Below are 14,441 nucleotides of genomic sequence, written 5' to 3'. Positions count from 1 at the left end.
CCTGGAGTTCTGGCGGAGCTGCGGGGAAGAGAGGAGCGGGAATTACGGATGTTTGTGCTGGGGTTCCCCATTTTCTTCCTGATTTCCAGCTCTTCAGGGGCGACAAAGTGGGGTCAGCGTTGTTGGGAGAGGCTTCAACCCCTCACTAAACCCTTTTATGGATGGGATGGGATTTCCAGAGAAGAGCAGCTCTGGTTCCTCCTGCTTGGGAACCTCCCAGTTCAGGTGTGGATGATCCAAATCTCCCCTAAACTACCCACACCAGGCCCCTGGAATGTGCTGTGAATAGAACAGGTATCCTGGTTTACCTAGAATGACTAAAGAATTCGGACTCTCTCTTTGGAAGCTAATTGGTTAGAAATTGGCTTTTGTAATTGGGTCATTTACCTTTGGATCTTTGACTTAGATTGGATGCTGGTTTTTGTATAACTTTCTATTGGTTATCATTTGGATCCTTTCCAAACCTAAAAACATTACTATAAATATAATAAATATAAATACATATATAATATATTCTATATTATATAATAATATAAATATATTCCCCTTTGTCTGACAGGATTCAGGTTGGGATCTCCCTCTCCCTTTCTACATTCCCTTTGTGTTTTGGGCACTAGAATGCAAAATTTTTCCCTGTTTTGTGATGTGACCCTTCCTTCTGGAGGACGCTCCATGGCGTCGTGTCTCTGACGGGAATTTCCCCTGCCCAGGATCGTCCTGCTGGCTTTTTATGGTGGAATTTCCTTCCAAAGAAATTTCCTTCTGCTCTGGTCTGTCTGAGCTCTCTCTGCCTCCATCACCTGCCTGAATGAATTCCCTGCTGACTCCCAAAAACTCCCAGTCTTCAATTCCTCCCGTTTTTCCGCCATTCCACCCGCAAGCAAACCAACACCAAACAGACACCAAAAATTGAGAATTTCTACGAATTTCTAAGGTCTAAACACAGAATTCTGCGAACTCCTGCTGCTCAAGATCCGCAAATAAATAAATCAACACAAATAAATAAATAAATAAATAAATCAACAAAACCCAACTCACCCTTGGCTGGAGCAAGAGGAGGAGCTCGGGGAACTGGTGCTGAGTGAAGGGTGGACAGGGAATGCCGGACTTTTATATCTCCCAAAAAGCCTGTCCCGGGAATTAGGCACCTCTTGGCAATGCTGACACAAACCTCACGTTCATATTTATCCCGTGTCTCGTTTTTAGCATTTCCGACTTGACGCAGCCAGGAATAAAAAAAAAAAAACCCAACGATGACTTTTTTCCCTCAGCACTTTAATAAGTAAGGAATTTCCCAATCTGCTTAGAAGGGAATTCTGGAGGCTGTTGCATATTCCCGTGGCAAAAATGGAGCTGTCCCTGGAGTTATTAAGTGATTTGGCGTTGGGCAACCGGGATTGCATCAACAGGGGAGCGTTGACTCCTTCCCCGCTGCCCCTGGTTCTCCGTCACAATTTGATGGACAGGGACACAATTAAGGGGCTGTAATTAAGAGCCACAACTCCCAGGGACTTCATTAGAGGGAGGTCCTGGTGATTACCTGGCTCCCAACGCCGTGGCTCTGGAGGTGACGTCCCCAACCCCGATTTTTTCCATTCCGTTTGCCGACCATCAGCTTTTTAAAATTTTTGTTTGTGTCACGATATTTTCCTGTTCCAAATCCTCAGCACGAAGGGTTTGGGTGAGGATTTCACCTCTTGGCAACCTCTCCTCAACTCCAGATTTCTGGGTAAAATTTTACTTAATTTAAATTTTTTTTTTGTAATTTTTTGGCGATTTTTATTCATTTCTGCATTTCGCTCTTTGCTTCCAAGTTTCTCTTGAGGTTTTAGGACAGAAAAATGGATGATTGTCCCTTTCCTCACTTTTATACAGGTGAGTCCCACAGGGTCAGGGATGATCTTTAGGGTCCCTCCCAACCCAAACTTTTTTATGACGCTGTGAACGTTTTTATTTTTTTATTTTCAGAAACCCGAAATCTTTTAAGAAAATATTTTAGACCCAACCCTTGCTTAGGAAAATCTGAAGTGTTGTGGGAGCTGCTGTGAGTTGTGATGTAGAAATGGGTGGAAAAAATTAATCTGGGTGGAAAAAAATTTAATTTGGTTGGAAAAAATATTAATCTGGGTGGAAAAAATTCATTTTTAGGGGCGACCATTGGGTCGATTCTTCATCAGGAAGGAGGAATTCACGGAAGCAGGGGATTGCAGAACGATTTGGGCTGGAGGGGACATTGAAGATGATCCCATTCATTTCTCAGGGCTGTTAATTGGAGCTGAGCGTGGCTGCTGAGCTCCTGGGGAAGCTGATGCAGCCACAGAGCCTGTTCTGGAACCGGCGTCTCAGCTGGGCTGAGATAAGGAAAGTCTGAGCTTGTCAAATGCCCAGAGAGGCTCCACACTCATTTTAAGCGCCGCTGAAAACAGTAATTTGGGGCTGAGTGAAAGAAGGAGGGTTAGGAAAACCCGCGAGGTGCTTATTTGCATTTATGAGGCTCCCGACGGCGTTTGGGGCTGAATCAGAGGCGCGAGGAGCTGAGGAGGGGACTCAGCTCTGCACTGAGTAAAATCCTGGCAGGGTTGGATGGGGAGGGACCTCCAATGTCCCCAGTGCCACCCTGGGACACTGCCAGGTGTTCACGGGCTCACCTGAGCCTCAGCACCTCGAGGGAGCAATTCCTTCTGGGTATGAATGTGTAAATTCAGATTTTGTGAATAAACAGGTGCAGGTTCCTGCTCCAGAAATGCCTCTGGAATCTCTGGCTTCTGTTATTTTGAAATTTCAGGGACATTTTGTGCTCAGCTTGAGGAGAAAAGAGTGAGAAGTGCTGGCTAAAAGTCAGAGGCAACAATTACTCTGAAGAAAAAAGAATAAACAAAACATAAACCTCTTTTGCTTTTGGAAATCAAATTTTATTGTTTAGGGAGTGAAAAGCAGCAGGAATCATTCCCAGCTTTACAGAAAGCAACCTGAGCTGGGTCTGGCGTGCTGAGCAAATTCAGGGAGACAGGAGCAGAACCAGGAACCCAAATCCAGTCAGGGATGAGGAATTTGAGGATTAGATTTGAAACGGGGACTAAGGAAAAACTGGGACTAAGGAGGAGCCATCAATCCAAGAACCAGGAATCCAAATCTAATCAGGGATGAGGAACTTGAGGATCAAATTTAAAGTGAGGACTAAGGAACCATTGATCCAAGAACCAGGAAACCAATTTAATCAGGGATTAAAGGATAAAATTTAAAATGGGGACTAAGGAAAAACTGGGATTAAAGAGGATCCATCAATCCAAGAACCAGGAACCCAAACCTAATTAAAAACTGGGACTAAGGGAACCAGGAACCCAATTTAATCAGGGATGAGGAACTCGAAGATCAAATTAAAAACCAGGACTAAAGAGGAGCCATCGATCCAAGCTTTGGGCATGGAGAGGATCCGGCGCCGGGTCCTGCCCTCAGAATTTGGGGTATGTGGGCAGCTTGCAGATGTTCTTGGTGACCTGGGGGCAAACTGGGGGGCAATAACGCTGCACTGGGGGGCAATAAATCTGCATTGGGGGGCAGTAACGCTGCACTGGGGCACAACAGGGTGTCACGTAGCTGAACTTCTGCACAGGCTGCCTCTGGATGCTGTAGTGGCAGGAGGACCCCGAGTCGTGGCAGGAGGAGCGGGAGCCGTGGCAGGAGGACTCGTAGTCGTGGCAGGAGCCGCGGGAGCACATCTTGGAATTCTGGCGGAGCTGCAGGGAAGAGAGGAGCGGGAATTACGGATGTTTGTGCTGGGGTTCCCCATTTTCTTCCTGATTTCCAGCTCTTCAGGGGTGACAAAGTGGGGTCAGCATTGTTGGGAGAGGCTTCAACCCCCCATAAACCCTTTTATGGATGGGATTTCCAAAGAAAAACTGGAATTTTCCAAACTTCCGTTTCCCAAGAGCAGCTCTGGTTCCTCCTGCTTGGAAACCTCCCAGTTCCTTTTCCCCCAAAACCTTCTGTCTATGTTTTCTCCCCAAAATCTGTCTGTTTTCCCCCCAAAATCCTCTGTGTTTTCTCCCCAAAATCCTCTGTCTGTGTTTTCTTCCCTTTCTGTTATTTTGGTTTGATCTCTGCTCAAGGCCTTTGTCGTAATTAATTTTAATAATTTTAATTTATTTTTAATAATTTGCTCCTGGGTGTAACAAGAACTCGATCCAGAGGTGTGGAGCGAGGATTGAACTTCCCAATTCTACCCAAACTCATGGAAAAATATCAATTTTCCTACAGAAACCGCAGGGGAAGAGAAAAATGGGACTCACCCTTCCAGCAGTAGAGATGGAGTTGTTTTAGGAGATGAGCAGCGAGTGAAGGAAGCTGGGGTGGGAAAACCTTTTATACTTTTGCACAGGGTTATCTGGGGCACGAGGCACCCCTAATTACAGCTCCCATTTCTGTTCAGCTTCCCGTGTTCTCCCTTTGATGCTCTGTTCTTTTAGTGCTGTAATTATTAATAGCTCATTAATTCCTTCACCTCCCTATGAAGGAGATTGGAAGGAATTTCACGTGAAGTGACGCCAGCACCCATGGATCTGCTCGTGGATGAGGGACAGGAGGTGATGGAATCCAAAATTCCACAGGGTCACACGGATCAGGAGTGCCACGTGCCCCAACTCCATGTGAAATAAAAATTATTGCTGCTAATCCCTGTGGATTAGGGCAGAAAACAGGTTCAGGGCAGGAATTGCCCAATGGGGCCAGATATCCCCAAGAGAGATTTGTGTCAGCCCCAGGCTGTCCCTCGTTGGGAATTCCAACCTGGATTTCTCCTCCAGGTGCCCAGCAAAGCTGTGGGAGTCACAGATTCTGTCCCCAAACCTGCCCCAGATTGACTCCTGTCCATGGGGTCACAAATTCTGTCCTCAAATCTGTCCCAGGGTGGGTCCCTGTCCATGGGGTCACAAATTCTGTCCCCAAACCTACCCCAGAGTGGTTCTGTCCCCAAACCTGTCCCAGATTGACTCCTGTCCATGAGGTCACAGATTCTGTCCCCAAACCTCACCCAGGGTGGGTCACTGTCCTTGGAGTCATGGATTCTGTCCCCAAATCTGCCCCAGAATGGCTCCTGTCCATGGGGTCACAGATTCTGTCCCCAAACCTGTCTCAGGGTGGGCTCCTGTCCATGGGGTCACAAATTCTGTCCCCAGATCTGTCCCAGGGTGGTTCTGTCTCCAGACTTGCCCCAGAATGGTCTCCTGTCCTTGGAGTCATGGATTCTGTCCCCAAACTTGTCCCAGATTGGCTCCTGTCCTTGGAGTCACAGATTCTGTCCCCAAATCTGCCCCAGGGTGGTTCTGTCCCCAAACCTGTCCCAGAATGGTTCCTGTCCATGGGGTCACAGATTCTGTCCCCAAACCTGCCCCAGGGTGGTTCTGTCCCCAAACCTGTCCCAGGGTGGGTCCCTGTCCTTGGGGTCACAAATTCTGTCCCCAAATCTGTCCCAGAATGGGTTCCTGTCCATGGGGTCACAGATTCTGTTCCCAAACCTGCCCCAGATTGGCTCCTGTCCATGGAGTCACAGATTCTGTCCCCAAACCTGCCCCAGAATGGCTCCTGCCCATGGGGCCACCTCTGTGGATCTCTGCCCACCCTCCCAGATGAGTTTTGGTTATTTTCTCTCCTGGTTTTAATCACAATTTTTTTATTTTAGCTGTGGCTGAGCGCTGCTGTTGCTGCCCCGCTCCCAGCACTCCTGGGATGATTTTGGGATGATGAGAGGGGTGAGGTTGGAGGGGACACAAACAGAGCCCTGTGATGCAGGAGGCTCCTCAGAACCGGGATTTTCCCGTGAATCACGGGCCAGTTTTGGCCTCCCGTGCCCGTCTGAGCCGTCAGTGACATCTTTCTGTCCCCATAAAAGGCAGGAATGTGGGATGGCACCAGGAGTTGGGTGTGAGGCACCAGGGATTTGGGGTGATGCTCTGTTGACTCACAGGGATCCCTCAGACTCCTGAGCTTCGTTATCCCGTGGACAGAAGGAAGCCAAGGGCGCTTCCCTGCAGCATTTGGTGCAGGAGGCACCTCTGGGGTTTTTGGCCACGTGTGGGAGGGGATTTGGTGTCATGTGAGGGAGGTGAGGAGGGAAAATAAAAAAAAAATTTAAAAATTAAGGGGTTTCAGATGTAAATATTGGGAACTGGGGGAAGGAAAAAAGAATGTCTGAGGTCATGAGAGGGCAAAGCCCCAATCTGCAAATCCCCATTCTCCAAATCCCCAAATCCCAATCTGCAAATCCCATTCTCCAAATCATCTATTCTCCAAATTCCCCATTCTCCAAATCCCAATCTCCAAATTCCCCATTCTCAAAATCCCCAAATCCCAATCTCCAAATCCCCATCTCCAAATCCCGTTTTCCAAATCCCATTTTCCAAATCCCCATTCTCCAAATCCCTAAATCCCCCAATCTCCAAATCCCCATTCTCCAAATCCTCAATTTTTTACTGCGAGGATCTCACCAATTTATACAGAAATTTATTTCCATAAATATTCATTTATAAAAAATTATCCCCAGGCTCTGTGTGTGCACTCCTGGCTGGGCTCTGCCTCAAACCGATCTGAGCTTGCTGCAAACAGAGCAGGAGGGAGAGAATTCCCTGAAACATTTCTGTGCAGGAGGGAGAGAATTTCCCTGGGATATGGACAGAACTTCCCTGGATATATGGACAGAACTTCCCTGGAATATTTCTGTGCAGGACTTACAGAATTCCCTGAAATATTTCTGTGCAGGAAGGACAGAACTTCCCTGGAATATTGACAGAATTTCCCTGGAATATTGACAGAACTTCCCTGGGATATTTCTGTGCAGGAAGGACTGAACCTCCTTGGAATACTGACAGAATTTCCCTGGATTATTGACAGAACTCCCCTGGAATATGGATGGAACTTCCCTGGAATATTGACAGAACTTCCCTGGAATATTTCTGCGTAGGATTTACAGAACTTCCCTGCAATATTTCCCTTCAAGGACTCAGCACCTCCGCTGCTGTGGGAGGGGAAGGTGGGGACGATTTCCTGCTGGATTTTTCCTGCTGGATTTTTCCGGCTGGATTTTTTCTTCTGGATTTTTCCGGCTGGATTTTTCCTGCTGGATTTTTCCGGTTGGATTTTTCCTGCAGCCTTTCCTGCTCGGCTCGGCAGATTGTGGCGATAGCAGAGCTCCAGCTCGGCAGAGATTCCCGGTCTGAGCCCTTCCCAAACCTCTCCTTGCACGACGTGACACAACCCGGACGGCTCCGGCTGAGCCGGCGAAACCTTGGATCGCTCCTAAAGGAATCACAGCGCAGATTTTATCTCCCCTGCCCACAAATCTCGACTCAAACCCCACCTGGAGCCTCCGGTCCGGCCGGGTTTGAGCCCCGGGTGGGTTCGGGGATTGGCACCGCTCGATGTCCCCGTGCCAGGCTGGAGCCGCAAATTCCCGAGCCCGGTGCTCATTCACCCGGCGCTGAGGCTCCTCGGTATTTTAATTAAGAATAAAAGAAGTGCTAATGGTAGGTTTGTTGCTCCCTGGCTGATGAATAATGGAATTTCTGGCGTGTTACACACAGAGCTGTTCTCACCTCGCCGAGCCGCCGATCCCTGCCAGGCTCCGGGAGGGAAAATTTTCACCTGAAATTCCTTTTTTTTCCTTTCACATCTACGAGTGGGGCTCAGAACTTTGATGGTTTAAGTCAGTTTGAGCCTTGGGAGGAACTGGGAATGTTTATTCTCACTCGAGAGGGACATCGAGGGGCTGGGGGGTGTCCAGAAAAAGGGAAGGGGTAGCAGGAGAAGGGGATGGAGAATTCCTGAGGGATCTGGGGCGGCTCAGCCTGGACAAAAGGAGACTCAGGGGGGACTTTTTCCCCCACAGCTCCCTGGCAGGACGATCAGGTTGGAATCAGGAGGAATTTCCAGCTGGGAAAGGGGGGTCAGATATGGCAGGGGTTGCCCAGGGAGGGTTGGAAGTGTCCAAAGAATTCTCGGAGCCCCGAGAGCCCTGGGAATCAGGCACAGCTTGGACTCAAAGGTCTTGGAGAGCTTTTCCAACCTCTGGGATTCTGGAATTTCCTGCAGGGAGCAGACTCGCGGTGGGATTTTCAAAGCAGGGATTAAAAACCAATCTAACCCCAAATTCGGAGGGCTCAGAGGGGACACCGAGCTCCCTCCCGTGCTCGGACCCTCCTGGTCTGGAGATCAGCGATTCCCAGAGTCTGCTCCGCGCCCTCCAGTCACGAACAAACCGCAAACCCTGCACAGGGCGAGGCTCTGAGGCTGCGAGATGCTGATCGGCACCTGCAGCCCCAGACGGGTTTGGAAATCAGCCTGGCAGGTGCCCAAGGTGTGGGGACTGCAGAACGCCACGGGAAGAGGAGGGTCTGCGCCCAGCCAGGCTTGGGAACCACACCAAAGATGAGGAAAAGTAGTGGAGAAAAAAAAAACAGGACAGTTTTGATGAGCTTTAGGCTTTAATATCACATCTTTGCTACTGGAGACGGGAGCAGGGAATGAGGAGATCGGAGGAAAAATCCCAGTTCCACCGCGCTAATGCCACTCGGGGTTGTGAGCAGGAGGGGAGGGGACCTGCAGGGCCCGTCCAAGCTCGGGGACAGGCGACACGAGCATCTCTGAGCTCCATCACTTCTGCTGCTGCGGCGGCCACTGCACCGGCTGCTTGATCTGCTGCTGCTGCTGCTGGCACGGCACCTGCGGCACCTGGGTCACCTGGCCCTGGGCCGGGGCCACCGGGCACTGCGGGGTCAGCACCACCACGGGGGTCACTTCGGGCACCGCGGTCACCTCGTGGCACACGAGCCCCTCGGAGCCGTGGCAGGAGGAGCGCTCGGAGCCGTGGCAGGAGGAGCGCTCGGAGCCGTGGCAGGAGGAGCTCTCGGAGCTGTGGCAGCCTCTGTTCTCACGGGAGCACATTTTTGGGGTTGGTTGGCGAGCTGCGAACAGAGGAGTTTGCCGTTAATTCACCCTTCCCGTCTCTGCTGTCGGGGTCGAGTTGCCCCGAAGGATTTGGGTTTTTGCCCCTCCGGTTTGCCCAGTTTGGGGCTTTGTTCCCGCAACTGAACATCCCCCGAGCCCCCAGAGCATCTCTGGGCTCAGCTTCTGCTGGGCTCCATCGGCTGCTCCCGGCTCTTCCTCGAGCCACTTCCCTGCTGATTTCCCCTCCTATTTTTGAGCCATTTCCCTCTTATTTTTGAGCCATTTCCCTCTTATTTTTGAGCCATTTCCCTCTTCTTTTTGAGCCATTTCCCCACTATTTTTGAGCCACTTCCCTGCTATTTTAAAGCCATTTTCCTCTTATTTTTTGTGCTATTCCCTTGTTTTTCCTTGAGCCATTCCCCCGCTTTCCTTGTGCCATTTCCCTGCTATTTTTTAAGCCATTTCTCTGCTCTCCTTGAGCCATTTCCTTGCTCTTCCTTGAGATATTTCTGTGCTCTGTTCAGAAACATTTGCCTGCTCCTTTTGGAACCATTTATCTGCTGTTTTTGGAGCCATTTCTCTATTCTTCCTTGAGCCATTTCCCTGCTGTTTTCAGAGTAATTTCCCTGCTATTTTGGAATAATTTCCCTGCTATTTTCGGAGTAATTTCCCTGTTGTTCTGGAGTAATTTCCCTGCTATTCTGGAGTAATTTCCCTATTATTTTCAGAGTAATTTGCCTGCTGTTTTCAGAGTATTTTCCCTGTTATTCTGGAGTAATTTCCCTACTATTTTCAGAGTAATTTCCCTGCTATTTTCAGAGTATTTTCCCTGGGCTGCACCCTGGGATGCTCCCGGAGGAGCAGGTGCTCTCTGTGACCCTGGGACATCCCGCCCCAACAAGAGGTGTCTTGGCAAGAATCCCAAAATTTCATAGCCTTGAGGGGCCCTGGCACAGCCAGGGCTGGAAAAATCCGCTTCCAAAGGCAGGAGCCCAAAATCAAGACAAATTCCCGTGGTTTTCTCCCTCCTCGTGTCCTCTGCTCCCTTCAGGCCCAATTTCCTGAGCGTCAGGAAAATCCTCCGTGCCCATCCCAAGCCCTGCTGAGGATTTCGGGGATGCTGAGCTGGAGGAGGATCCTGCTGCTCCTTCCTCTCACGCTTTAAATCCTTCTCTCTTCTTTCCTAAATTTTTTCAAGGAAGTTTTAGCACTTTCAGAGTTTTCCAAAGGAGCTTAGTCAAGGAGTCAGGCTTAAAAATTCAATTAAAATTCCTGGTTTAACTCCAAGAAAGATCAGCGTGCTGTCTCCCATTCCCCCCCAGATCCCATTACTTGCTTTTATTCATTTCCAATCTGTCCTTTGGATACTGGAAAGCACGAGAATAATCAAAATATAACTGCAGGTAATAAATTCTACTTCTCAGCACAGGCAGCCCTGATTTTTGAGAGCACAAAGCAGCCCCAGAGGAAAGGATTTGGCTCTCAATAACCCCAGGAAATTCCCCCAGAATTAAAATTAAATTAAAATTAAAATTAATTTAGTGGTGGAGCAGGGACTCACCTTGGCTGTGAAGTCTCTGGAGGATGAGCTGAGCTGAGTGAATGAGCAGCTCTCCCCTCCAAGGACTTTTATACAGTTCCCAAATCCCTTCCTGAAAATGCAATAACGCCCTGGGGGAAAAAATGACCGAGCTATTTACCAAACAACCGCGCCCCTCATTACCCAAAAGCTACTTCCAGCCCATTTCTTTGATTGATTTGTCAGGCTCTGGGTTGTCTTCCTCGTGTTGCACAGCTTTAATTGCGCCCTGCCCCTCGGGGCTGCCAGTGAAAACCGTGTGGGCGGCCGGGCTGGCTCAGCCTCACGGCACCGTGAGCTGCAGGTTGCAAAATGGGTGGCAAAGGTGGCGAGTTTTGGGGTTCCTGTCCTCCCAAAACCTCCCGGATGGAGACTGGCAGGAAGGAGAGGTCTCGGTGCTCCATCCTCCCTGTCTGGTCTTGGCAGGACCAGAAAAACCACGATTCTCAGGTTTTTGTTGTAAAAAATGGTAAATTCTTAGAAAGTTCTGGTTGGACGTCCTTGGAAAAAAATTTCAAAGTGGTTTTCACCCCTGCAGGTCCCAGACTTGGGTGGAGGGTCCCCTTTTTGGTGGTCATTTCCCAAAACCAGCCCCATGAAACCTGTGGCCACCGTGGGAGGCTCTGGCAAGCCCAGCTGGTGGCACAGGACACTTTTGGAAGGGTTGGTTTCTGCCGGAGAGCTCCCCAAAAATGTGACGAGGGCTCCTGAAGGTGAGGGAGAACTTCTCCCCATGGAGGGGGGCCTGGAGTGATCCCTTGGAGTGATCTCAAATCCTCCTGGACATGTCCCTGTGTGACCTGCTCCAGGTGACCCCTTGGAGTGATCCCAAATCCTCCTGGATGTGTCCCTGTGTCACCTGCTCCAGGTGATCCCTTGGAGCCATCCCAAACCCTCCTGGATGTGTCCCTGTGTCACCTGCTCCAGGTGATCCCTTGGAACCATCCCAAATCCTCCTGGACGTGTCCCTGTGTCACCTGTGCCAGGTGACCCTGCTGCTCCGGGATTCTGTGACTGGGAGATTTGGGATTCTGTGGTTCCATGGGATTCTGTGGTGGAAAAGTCAGGGATTCTGTGTTTCCATGGGATTCTGTGGTTGAAAAATCCGGGATTCTGTGTTTCCATGGGATTCTGCGACTGGGGGATCAAGGATTCTGAGATTCCGTGGGATTCTGTGATTGGGAAATCAGGGATTTTCTGGTTCTATGGGATTCTGTGATTGGGAGATCCGGGATTCTGAGATTCTCTGCTTCCATGGGATTCCATGACTGGGACATCAGGGATTCTCTGGTTCCATGGGATTTTATGCTTCCATGGGATTCTGTGACTGGGACATCAGGAATTCTGAGATTCTCTGGTTCCATGGAATTCCGTGACTGGGAAATCAGGGATTCTGGGTTCCATGGGATTCCATGACTGGGACATCAGGGGTTCTGAGATTCTCTGCTTCCATGGGATTCCATAGCTGGGACATCAGGGATTTTGTTTCCATGCTTCCATGATCCTGGGATTCCCCACCTGTGCCCATCCGCCTCCCACCCCATTTCACGGCCGTTCCACCATCTCTGACCCAGCAATTTTCATTGCTGATGTTTCTCCTGGCCAGCCCCAAGACGCCCCACACAAATTTTCTCTTTGAAAATTCCAATTTTTTCCTCCATTTCATTTTCCAGGCTCCGGAGCAGAGACAGGAAATCGGAAGCCGCTTGTGCAAACCTTGCACCTGTGAGTAAGCTGTGAGTAAAATGCTGGCTCAGACACCACGCAGCCGAGCTCCCCACGCATCCCGAGCTCTTCCCTGGGGCGGGATGGGAGCACTGGGAGCACTGGGATGGTGCAATCCTGGATGCAACCACGGCTTTGCAACACTTCTCATTTCCCCTCCCGCTCCCCGATTTCTCATTTCCCCTCCTGTTCCCAACCATGGAATTCCAGCAGCGCTCCCGATGTGCTCTCAGAATTCCAACAGCACTCCTGATGTGCTCTCACAATTCCAGCAGCACTCCCAATCTGCTCCCGCTCATTTTCCACCTGAATTCCCTCCTGGAGCCGCCAGGTTTTGTTGGGCAGAGATTTGGGAGGCTCAGGGTTTGCTATGGCTGAAACAATTCCTGGAGTTTCTATCCAGAGGCGCCAGCTGAGGCCAGAGCCGTGTTTGCTGCTCAGCCTGTTCACCAACAAGGAGACAAGCCTGGCTTAACAAGACCCGACAGGTTCGGGATGAGTCCTGGCTTATCGGAGCTGGGCATGAGCCCAGTGTTAACAGAGTTAACAGAGTTTATTAGAGATGGAGATGAGTCCTGGCTTATCAGAGCTGGAGATGAGTCCTGGTTTATTAGAGCTGGGGATGAGCCCAGTATTATCAGAGTCAGGAATGAGCCCAGTGTTTTTAGGCTTTGGGATGAGCCCAGTATTACTAAAATTGGGAAGGAGCCCTGTGTTATCAGAGTTCAGGATGAGTCCTGGCTTATCAGAGCTGGGGATGAGCCCAGTTTTATCAGAGTCGGGATGAGCCCAGTCTGGAATGAGTCCTGTGTTTTTAGGCTTTGGGATGAGCCCAGTATTATCAGGTTTTGGGATGAGCTCAGTGTTATCAGAGCATCACAGAGGGTGACTCGTCCCTGCCCTGTTGCACAAGAGAGGGGAGGAAACCTCGCGGTGCTGAGGATAAAACCCAGCCTTGGACTCCTCCCAGGCTTGGGCTGGAGCTGAGCTCTGGGGAGACCAGATCAGCTCGGGCTCCTCGTGCCCAAACCCACCCTGCCCACTCTGGGTCTATTAAATACCAATACTAAATATTTATATCAAATATTGATACCAAATATTGATATCAAATATTGATACCAAATACTGATACCAAATATTGATACCTGGGTCTATTAAAACTCCTTCGACTGGAGCTTCAAGAACCAGGGAATGAGAAATGGGATTTTCAAGTGTTTTCTGTTTTCTTTGTTTTGGAACGGACTGAAATTCTGAGGTGGAAATTGAAATTCTGTCAGTTGGATAAATATAAATATTTGAATGCTCCAGGCTTGGTTTTCTGGAATTCTCTGGGAATTTGTTCGAGCTCTCTTCTGTTGATGAAGGAAGGAAACCCACAGAAATATCAATAATTAAGGAATAAAAGAAAATAAATTATAACGCTGCCTAATTTTAGAAAGGAATTTAATGGGGCTGGTGACGAAACCTTGTGTAATCATCCCCACATGATGATCTTACAACACTTCACGTCTGAAGGATCCTGTGATGTCAGACATGGGCTTAGAGCTCAGAGGATTTGGGACTTTGGTGTTTCAGGGGGGAGTTTCCTGGATTTTTATTGAATTGGAAGGGTCAAAATCCCTCCAGGTGAGTGAAGGCAGAATGGTAAAAAAAAAACAACAAAAAATCAAAAAAACAACAAACAGCTTTTACATCTCACTTTTAAATGGGCACAGATCTGTGGGTGTTCTGTTTTTTTTTTTTTTTTTCCCCTTCCTAACGAGTATTTGGATGAGTCAAACAACCCCAGAGAAGAGTCCTGGAAGATTAAATGTTGGGCAAAACCAAGCTCCCAACCAGCACCGGAACCTGTGCCTAATTTAGGGCCTGATCCCATCCAAAAAAACGCCACGAGCAGGTTGAGGGGAGGGTCTGGCTGCAGTTGCCTCATGCCCGAGGTTTTATGAGCCTGGCTTGCGCCATCCCTGGGCCAGGTAAACAACCTTTCACTGGCCAGGTCACAACAACCCCCTGGGAATCCCCTGGGAAGTTGGCAGGGCTTGAATCCTGGAATTCTGGAATAGCTCTGGAGCAGGGACAGGTCCAGGTGGGTTTGGGGTGGTTCTGGGAGCTGTTCCAGCTCTGTGGAAGGGAGTTCTTGCTCGTGCCCAGGTGGAGTTTGGGGTTTGGTTTATGGCCATCCTCCTTGTCCTGTCACTGG

At 49.4% G+C, this 14,441-nt stretch overlaps 1 protein-coding gene across 1 annotated transcript; it reads right to left on the bottom strand.

The window, feature by feature from the left end:
• Positions 1 to 3,452: 3,452 nt before the first annotated feature.
• LOC117008688 (putative small proline-rich protein 5) lies at positions 3,453 to 3,719 on the bottom strand. Its single transcript, XM_033082678.1, has one exon. The coding sequence runs from the start codon at positions 3,717 to 3,719 to the stop codon at positions 3,453 to 3,455; it is 267 nt and encodes an 88-aa protein (XP_032938569.1).
• Between the last annotated feature and the right edge of the window lie 10,722 nt (positions 3,720 to 14,441).

This window comes from Catharus ustulatus, chromosome 30 (genome assembly GCF_009819885.2).
Source record: "Catharus ustulatus isolate bCatUst1 chromosome 30, bCatUst1.pri.v2, whole genome shotgun sequence".
In the NCBI taxonomy this organism is placed as follows: Eukaryota; Metazoa; Chordata; class Aves; order Passeriformes; family Turdidae; genus Catharus; species Catharus ustulatus.
The sequence above is the reverse complement of the archived record's forward strand: the minus strand, read 5'-3'. Positions and strand labels throughout refer to the sequence as shown.

Excerpts from the sequence above, each read along its gene's own strand:
- LOC117008688 (XM_033082678.1), bottom strand. The coding sequence starts at position 3,719 with ATGTGCTCCCGCGGCTCCTGCCACGACTACGAGTCCTCCTGCCACGGC.